Below are 9686 nucleotides of genomic sequence, written 5' to 3'. Positions count from 1 at the left end.
TATCACAAAATAATCCACAATAACAACATCATATAAATTTTATAAATTTAATATCATATTTTCACATGAAATAAGTATTTGATCCATAGAACAATAGGACTTAATACTTGGTGGAGAAACCTTTGTTGGCAAGCACAGAGGTCAGACGTTTGTTGTAGTTTTTCACCAGGTTTGCACAGATCTTGGGAGGGATTTTGGTCCGCTCCTCTTTGCAGATCCTCTCCAAATCCTTAAGGTTCCGAGGCTGTCACTTGGCAACTCAAAGCTTCAGCTCCCTCCACAGATTTTCGATGGGATTTAGGTCTAGCTAACAGAGTGCCTGAAACTTCTGTTAGCCATTAGCCAATAGCAATGATATGTGTTCCTAAAGAATACTGGTGACTCTCCATCGTTTCTTTGGGAATACGTCTGAAAGGAGGGGAATGAAGAATTCCATTGCTGTAATGTTCTTATTATATTTTTAGTGTAATAGTTTTATTTTTAAAGACACAATATATTCAGTTCATACTCAAAGACATGTGGTATTCATCATTTCATCTGTTACAAGTAAACAGGCAAAAAGGTCAAAAATCCAATAAATCAAAGGGTGAAAGGCAAAAAATCAAAGTCACAAAACAAAGCAGATAATCAAAACCAAGAAAGCAGATGGGCAAACAAAACCAGAGGGCAAGGCAAGCTCGGAAATCTAAATCAAAGTGGTGTCTTCAGGAATCTCAAGAATAGGCATACAAGGAACTCAGCACTATAAATGGTCAACGTTCTGACAATGGGTGAAACGGAGACTGAGGTTTAAATACATGAGTGAAGGTGACAATCTAGGCAGGGTTGGGGAGAAGGTGGGCTAAACAAATAGACAACAGGTGGGGAAACATAATAGGGTAATAACAGCATAACAGGAGGGAGACAAAAATGCTGACTGGATGCACGTAAACAAGCATGTAAAACATACGGCTCCAGATTAAGGAGTAGACATTTGCATAGATTGAAGACGTAGTGATAGTCAGAGACAGGTGCGAACACTTCGCTGAAACTAAGCGAGTAATCAGGGATAGCATAGGGAGGCGGAGTTATAGAACAGTGCATAAACACTAAGAGATTATGTTAGTGAATTAGTTACCTGAATAAGTCTAACTACCCAATAAAAGTGACTGTTAGTTAATTAATTAGACAGACAGTAAGTGTATTAATCAGATTAGTACTGTACAATATCTCGATTAGTAGTAGTTAGTAAGAATAGTGCTTTACAACATTTAACTACCAAGGGAAGCAGGAAGTAAGAACTGCGAGGTTGAAAGGAATGTTGAAATCCCGAAAACTACCGTAACCACCCGAATAGTGGGACACGCAGACAGGGGAGTGACTCGGCTGGTAAACATTCAGACGCAGACATAACAAGGGGATCACAAATGAGAAAATGTAATGGGATATAATAACCAAGGATGTATGAAAATGAATAAATAACAAGAATAAACATTAATACAAACAGGACAGATACAGAAACATTACAGTTATATTACAGGGAGAAAAGCAACATTACAAAACAGATGTGGGTATTTATAGTTTGCTAAAGACAGACCAATTTATCTGTTACTGAATATCATTCCTTCCTCCTTGTGTTGAGTTGTGCAGCTGACAGCTTTGTCATGAATTTTGTTATAAAGTAATGCAGGGTTGCTCTTCATATGGTCAAAACAACATTTCGAATAGCTGCTGCCTCCAGATGACTGAATGATCAATATTAAAATTGGCACCCAAAAGTAATCTAATATTATTGTGGGTGTTTGTGGCCAGACTTGCACCTAGATTCAGTCAAGTGTTGTCCCTTAACTTTGACTTACAAGTAACTACAAGTGTTTATATTTTTCCTTAGCAAAAACACTTTTCTCAATTGGGTGAATTCTCCAAACTTTAATTATCAATAAATAAAAACAAAAACATCTTGTTATTTGATCCGTGGCTTGGGCCAAACGGGACAAAACATTTTTTCAGAAGGATGTCTGCCTTTAATTATATTCAATATAATTTTATTTGTATAGCGCTTTTTACAATATAAAACAAAGCAGCTTTACAAAGAATCCAGGCCTGAGACCCCCTCAGAGCAAGCCTAGGACGACAGTGGCAAGGAAAAACAGGAAGGAACCTTGAGCAGAACTGAGCTCCAAGGAACCCATCTGCTTCTGCCAGGCACTGGGCAACCAATGAGGTTTAGCAGTAGTGTACACTGGGGTCAGCTTGTGCTGCTTGAGCTACAGCTCCAGCCCAGAGCAGGGAGAGGGCAGCAGAAACAAAACATTGATTAAGAGCTGACTTTAAGTGCTCAGGCCTGTGATTGACAGCTTGTCAAGCCAACGATATATATTCATCAAACACTTAGTATGCGTGGACTGTGATATTTCCAGAGCATAATGCCAGCTGCAGTTTTTGGAATATATTGTGTGAAGCTGGGCTGGAGAGGGCAGAACAGACACAGAGGGACTGACAGTAGGTTTGGCTTGATGCCTTTTAATGGTATTATGAACTGAAAAGGCTTTGGTCAATCTGTATTCTCTGTTAAAGTGGTCTCAAGCTTTGACTAAAGTTAGCACAGACATGTCACCACCAATGATTGCCTTGTACATATCATACTGATTTTAACTATTTACTACATTGATGGACTTTCATGGATTGTGCTGTTTTATGTAGTGTATTTGCTGTTTCTGTGGTTAACTGTCTACCTGCCCAGGGACAACAGATGTAGATTAGCTGCAAGCTAACTCTGGTGCAATTACCTTGTGCGCTGTCCCTGCAAAAACAAACAATAAAATAAAAAATAAATGAAGTTTCCACAGCCCTCAAAACAGTCTTCCTTTTAGGCCTGACGACCAACACTCTTCCTGGCACAACAATTGGTATATATTCATGAGTATATTTATATTATCTTGATATTGCTGAACTTTATTTTTTACAGGGTAGTATTGAATGCATTTGGGTGTACATGTTGGCATACGCGCTTCCAGCGACGTGGCCCTCCACGGCAACAGAACCCCACCAACCTCCGCTACCCCTCACTGACCCCCTGTGACAACTTCACAGTTGCAGGGGGGCTATGGAACTGCCAATCTGCCACACGGAAGGCTGACTTCATTACTGGTTATGCCTCCCTCCTGTCCCTACAGTTCCTTGCTCTCACTGAGACCTGGATTACACCAGAGAACACCGCCACCCCCGCTGCCCTCTCATTCTCCTTCTCCTTCTCACACACCCCCCGGCCCTCTGGCCGTGGAGGTGGCACTGGCTTGCTGATCTGCCCTTCCTGGAAAAACGTTTTTCCTCACTGACCTGTCCCTATCCACCTTTGAATGCCAAGCTGTCTCAATTACTCACCCTGTTAAACTTTATATTGTCGTCGTTTATCGTCCTCCAGGTCCCCTGGGAAGTTTCCTTGATGAGCTTGACACTCCACTCAGCTCATTCCCCAAGGATGGCACCCCACTTATCCTCCTGGGAGATTTCAACATCCACCTGGAAGCCTCCCAGTCTGCTGCCTTCTTACCACTACTTCACTCCTTTGACCTCTCTCTACAGCACTCTCCCCCAACTCACAAGGCTGGAAACCTTCTCGACCTGATCTTTCTAAGAATTGCTCCTCTTCTAACCCCACTGTTGTCCGATCACCACTTCATTTCCTTCTCTATCCCCCTAGCTCCTCTGCCTCCCTCCCCTTCTCTCACCCCCACTGTTTCTGTCCGATGTAACCTCCGCTCTCTATCACCCTCGTCCCTGGCCCCGAGAGTCACTGCTTCTCTCCCTCCTCTTGAATCCTTCTCCGAACTACCCACTGACTCTGCATCTTCTGCCCTGCTTTCCTCTCTCTCCTCAGCCCTTGACTCTCTCTGTCCTCTTGTCTCCCGGCCTGCTCGATCCTCTCCTCCAAGCCCATGGGTTTCTGACCTTCTACGTTCCGCAGCTGAGAGGAAGTGGAGGAAATCAAAAGACCCATCGGACCTGTCTTCCTACCAGTCTCTCCTGGCGGAATTCTCCTCCGCTATCACCACTGCCAAAAGAAATTACTTCCAAACAAAAATCCAGAATTCCACTTCTAACCCTCGTCAACTGTTCTCCATTTTCTCCTCTCTCCTCAGCACACCTCCCCCACCCTCTCAGTCCTCCCTCACTGCTGATGACTTTGCGGTATTTTTTGACGAGAAGGTTGCAGACATCCGCAGCACCTTCGCAACCACCACCACCTCTGTGCCAGCCTCCCTTTCTGTGTCTGCTGTTTCTCCTCTTTCTGTCCCCTTACAGATGCTGATGTGTCTCACCTCCTGCTCTCCCACCGCCCTACTACTTGTGCACTGGACCCCATCCCCTCAAACCTCCTTCAGGCAATCACGCCTGACATCCTTCCATTTGTCACCTCCCTTGTTAACTCCTCTCTGTCCTCTGGCTGCTTTCCCTCATCATTCAAGAGGGCCTACATCACCCCACTCCTAAAGAAACCCACTCTAGACCCCTCCTGCATTCAAAACTACCGTCCGGTATCTCTCCTTCCTTTTCTATCCAAATCCATTGAACGAGCTGCCTCCAACCAACTCTCTTCCTTCCTCTCGCAGAATAACCTGCTGGACTCCAACCAGTCCGGCTTCAGACCTGGCCACTCAACGGAGACCGCACTCCTCTCCATCAATGAGTCCCTTCAGGCTGCACGAGCAACCTCCCTCTCCTCTGTCCTGATCCTTCTTGACCTCTCTGCGGCGTTAGACATAGTCAACCACTCCATCCTCTTAGCCTCCCTGGCATCTACAGGGATCTGTGGCACAGCCTTAGAGTGGATCCAATTTTATCTCTCTGGCCGGTCCTCCCAGGTGTCCTGGGCTGGAGGAGTGTCAACCCCTCGCCCCCTTGTTACAGGAGTCCCCCAGGGCTCAGTCCTCGGACCCCTCCTCTTCTCCATTGGCCCCGTTATCCCTGCTCATGGCATCTCATATCATTGTTATGCTGATGACACCCAACTCTTTCTCTCCTTCCCCCCATCAGACACATAGGTCTCTACCCGTATCTCCGCCTGCCTGAGAGACATCCAGAGCTGGATGGGCAACCACCATCTCAAGCTCAACCCAGGTAAGACGGAGGTAATCTTCATCCCTGCTCTAACCTCTCCCTTCTCTGATTTTTCCATCTCACTAGGGGACACCACAGTGACCTCATCCCCTAGTGTAAGAAACCTTGGAGTGGTGATGGACAACAGGCTGTCCTTCTCCGAGAACATCGTTACGGTGACCCGGGCGTGCAGGTTCTTCCTGTACAACATCCAGAGAATCCAACCCTTTCTCACCACCTACTCCACTCAGCTCCTTGTTCAAGCAATGGCTCTGTCCTGCCTGGACTATTGCAATTCTCTGCTGGCTGGCCTTCCAGCATCTGCCATCAGACCGCTACAACTGATCCAGAATGCTGCAGCCTGTCTGGTATTCAATGTTCCCAGACATTCACATGTCACCCCCCTGCTCAGCAACCTCCACTGGCTGCCTGTTATGGCTCGCATCAAATTTAAAACTTTGGTGCTCGAATACCAGGCAGTTAAGGGATCAGCCCCTGTATATATTCAATCCCTTATGAAGACCTATACACCAACACGACCCCTCCGTTCTGCCACTTCGTGCCGTCTGGCGCCTCTCCCTCGCCACACCAGCACTTCACGCTCACGACTGCTGTCTGTCCTGGTCCCACGGTGGTGGAATGACCTCCCGGTGGATGTCAGAACAGCAGAGTCTCTGACCTCCTTCAAGTGCAGACTGAAGACTCATCTCTTCAGGCTACACCTTTCCCTCCGCAACTCACCACCATGATTAGCCTTAGGCTGTAATGGCACTTATGTATAGATTGTATAGTTATTGTTGTTTTTTATTGGCTGTTGTATTGTTGTACTCAGGGTATTCTAGCTGCCAACAGTGGTATGCTAGTTTGGAAGTTGATTGTACTCTTCAAGGGCTCTGATTATCTGTATGTTTACACTAGGACTCAGAACTGTACTGTCCTCTCAGATCCTCTTCGCACTTATACTTGTGTTTGATTTGCACTTCGTTGTACGTCGCTCTGGATAAGAGCGTCTGCTAAATGCCATGTAATGTAATGTAATGTAATATGTTGGGTGCGTTTGTAAATTCACTCTGAAAATTTGCTCTGATTTTAGAGCGCTCTGGTTTCAACGTCATACTCTGAAATCAGTTCATTTTCGAACGGTCTGTTAATCATGTTGACGTTAACGTTAGCTAGCTTTCTATAGCTAACGTTAGTGATGTTGACCATAGATACTTGTTAACTAACGTTGCCATTTTTTTGCCATCTGAATTTTCGAACGGGGACGCTCTGACCACTCTCAATTTCTGAACAGCCAGAGAGCACCCTGGGTGCACTCCCGTGTTCTCAGACCGAATTTACGAATGTACTTGTTGAGTGTTTGTGGGGTGTTCCATGTGTGTGTGTGTGCAGGAGGGGGAGGTGGACTGCTGGCCTCTGGCCTGCCCCGCCCAGTCCTGTGAATACACTACCAGGGGAGATGGGGAGTGCTGTCCCCGGTGTGTCACAGATCCCTGCCTGGCTGACAACATCACCTACGACATCCGGCAGACATGCCAGGACCTGTCCGGCATGCGGCGACTCAGTGGCTCCGTGTGGACCCTGCCTGGGTCGCCCTGCACCGTGTGCACCTGCAAGGCAAGGGAACCGCACATGCCTAGCCCCACACAGCCAGACACATGACAGTGGGCCTCATTTATCAATTTCTTCGGAAATCCGTGTGAGAATGTATGTGTGATCGGAAAGAAACAAAATATTTGCGCCGGATTCATGAAAGGGAAGTGTGTATGTTGATAAATCCAAATCAATCGTGAACAAAAAGCGCGTGCACAAAATGTATAATTACCATAAACTGACACCCCTAAAATACCAGGCAATTAAAAAAAAAAAAGAAACTGTGTTGCCAACACATTCATCATTATATGACTGTGTGCGCTACAGCTAATTTGTAACTTCTCTTTGCGAACATGAAAATATATATAAAACTTATTTAGGACTTAACATCTTCTATGCCATGATGTTTTCTTAGAATAAACTTGAAATTGAACTCTGTTAAAAAACTGACAAGGAAATTAAGCTAATTTTCCTTGTGGAGAAACATAATGCGATGTGCCAAAACAGACAAAGATCCACTGGGATCGAAACATTGTCTAGAATAAAGGTGTGTAAGGAGCATATCAGTGTGCAGGCTTCCTTATTTTCATCCAAACTAACATCTAAACATTGATAATTAGCCTATTTGTGTTTATAAACTACATATTTAAACTACATAAACTACGTATGCGCCACATAGGACTAGAATACTGGATTGGCCTACACATCAGAGATATTACTGTTTTGGTCATCTCTGTCTTGAGTCCTACATACTGTATACTGTCTATAGGAGAGACGTTACTGTCTGGGATTATCAAGAAGCAATATATTTTCACTATCCTGTGCCAGTCCACAAGAAGCTGAGGATGGAAAGCACCTGACCATTTTCTGGAAGTAAGCCATGCTTTAATCTTCTATTAAAGCAATACATGTAATGTAAAGAGAGTCTAATGCTGCGAACAGCTGAGACCACTCATGAAGTTTGTTCGGCTCCCACAAAAAAACTGACATACAAAAACTTTGATTAATCCCACAGTATTTGTGCAAATGCATTTCCGAAGAATTCAGGGGGAATTTTGTTTGGTTCACGTTTGATAAATGAGGCCCACTGTGTGAGACACCACATGACAATGTGACACCTTATGACACTGTGTGAAACCGCATGAGACACCATATGACAATGACTCTGCATGACACTGACACCACATGACTGTGTGACACTGAATAACACTGTGATACCACATGACAGTATTTGACACCTCATGACACTGACACAAAATGACAATGACACCACATGACATTGTGTGACACGGCATGACACCGATACCACATTAGTGTGACAGTGACACCACAGGAGTGTGTGACACCCCATGACACTGTGTGACTGCATGACACGGCATGGCACCACATGATACTGTGTGACTCTGCATGACACCACATGACAACACACAACACTGTGTGACACCGCATGACACTAAGACAACACACGACAATGTGACACCTAATGACACTGACACCACATGACACTGTGATACCGCATGACACTATGTGACACTGCACGGCACTAATACCGCATGACACTGAGACAACACATGACACTGACACCATATGACACTGCATGACAGTGAATGAATGCATAACATGTGACACAGCATAACACCACATAACACCCCATAACACCATTTTACACCATATAACAGCGTGTGACACCAATGGTGTGACACCATTAAACCCACATGTATCTACACACAGACCTACCTATATACACACACATACAGTGGTGTGAAAAAGTGTTTGCCCCCTTCCTGATTTCTTTTTTTTTTTTTTTGCATGTTTGTCACACTTAAATGTTTCAGATCATCAAACAAATGTATCTATTAGTCAAAGACAACACAAGTAAAAACAAAATGCAGTTTTTGAATGAAGGTTTTTATTATTAAGGGAGAAAAGAAATCCAAACCTACATGGCCCTGTGTGAAAAAGTGATTGCCCCCTAAACCTAATAACTCGTTGGGCCACCCTTAGCAGCAACAACTGCAATCAAGCATTTGCGATAACTTGTAATGAGTCTCTTACAGCGCTGTGGAGGAATTTTGGCCCACTCATCTTTGCAGAATTGTTGTAATTCAGCCACATTGGAGGGTTTTCAAGCATGAACCGCCTTTTTAAGGTCATGCCACAGCATCTCAATAGGATTCAGGTCAGGACTTTGACTAGGCCACTCCAAAGTCTTCATTTTGTTTTTCTTCAGCCATTCAGAGGTGGACTTGCTGGTGTGTTTTGGATCATTGTCCTGCTGCAGAACCCAAGTTTGTTTCAGCTTGAGGTCACGAACAGATGGCCGGACATTCTCCTTCAGGATTTTTTGGTAGACAGCAGAATTCATGGTTCCATTTATCACAGCAAGTCTTCCAGGTCCTGAAGCAGCAAAACAGCTCCAGACCATCACACTACCACCACCATATTTTACTGTTGGTATGATGTTCTGTTTCTGAAATGCGGTGTTACTTTTACGCCAGATGTAATGGGACACACACCTTCCAAAAAGTTCAACTTTTGTCTCGTCAGACCACAGAGTATTTTCCCAAAAGTCTTGGGGATCATCAAGATGTTTTCTGGCAAAATTGAGACGAGCCTTAATGTTCTTTTTGCTCAGCAGTGGTTTTCATCTTGGAACTCTGCCATGCAGACCATTTTTGCCCAGTCTCTTTCTTATGGTGGAGTCATGAACACTGACCTTAACTGAGGCAAGTGAGGCCTGCAGTTCTTTGGATGTTGTTGTGGGGTCTTTTGTGACCTCTTGGATGAGTCGTCGCTGCGCTCTTGGGGTAATTTTGGTCGGCCGGCCACTCCTGGGAAGGTTCACCACTGTTCCATGTTTTCGCCATTTGTGGATAATGGCTCTACCTGTGGTTCGCTGGAGTCCCAAAGCTTTAGAAATGGCTTTATAACCTTTTCCAGACTGATAGATCTCAATGACTTTCTTTCTCATTTGTTCCTGAATTTCTTTAGATCTCGGCATGATGTCTAGCTTT

At 44.7% G+C, this 9686-nt stretch overlaps 1 protein-coding gene across 1 annotated transcript in view; it reads left to right on the top strand.

Moving 5' to 3' along the window:
- The window catches only part of LOC133111125 (protein kinase C-binding protein NELL1-like), a 328107-nt gene extending 321366 nt beyond the window's left edge, over nucleotides 1-6741 (top strand). Inside the window, exon 19 of the mRNA XM_061221274.1 lies at nucleotides 6472-6741. Within this exon, the coding sequence (XP_061077258.1) occupies nucleotides 6472-6741 (270 nt within the window). The remainder of the gene's footprint in view (nucleotides 1-6471) is intronic.
- Nucleotides 6742-9686: the final 2945 nt, after the last annotated feature.

This window comes from Conger conger, chromosome 15, assembly GCF_963514075.1.
Source record: "Conger conger chromosome 15, fConCon1.1, whole genome shotgun sequence".
Classification (NCBI taxonomy): Eukaryota; Metazoa; Chordata; class Actinopteri; order Anguilliformes; family Congridae; genus Conger; species Conger conger.
Note: the sequence above shows the minus strand (reverse complement) of the source record. Positions and strands in the feature narration are given on the sequence as shown.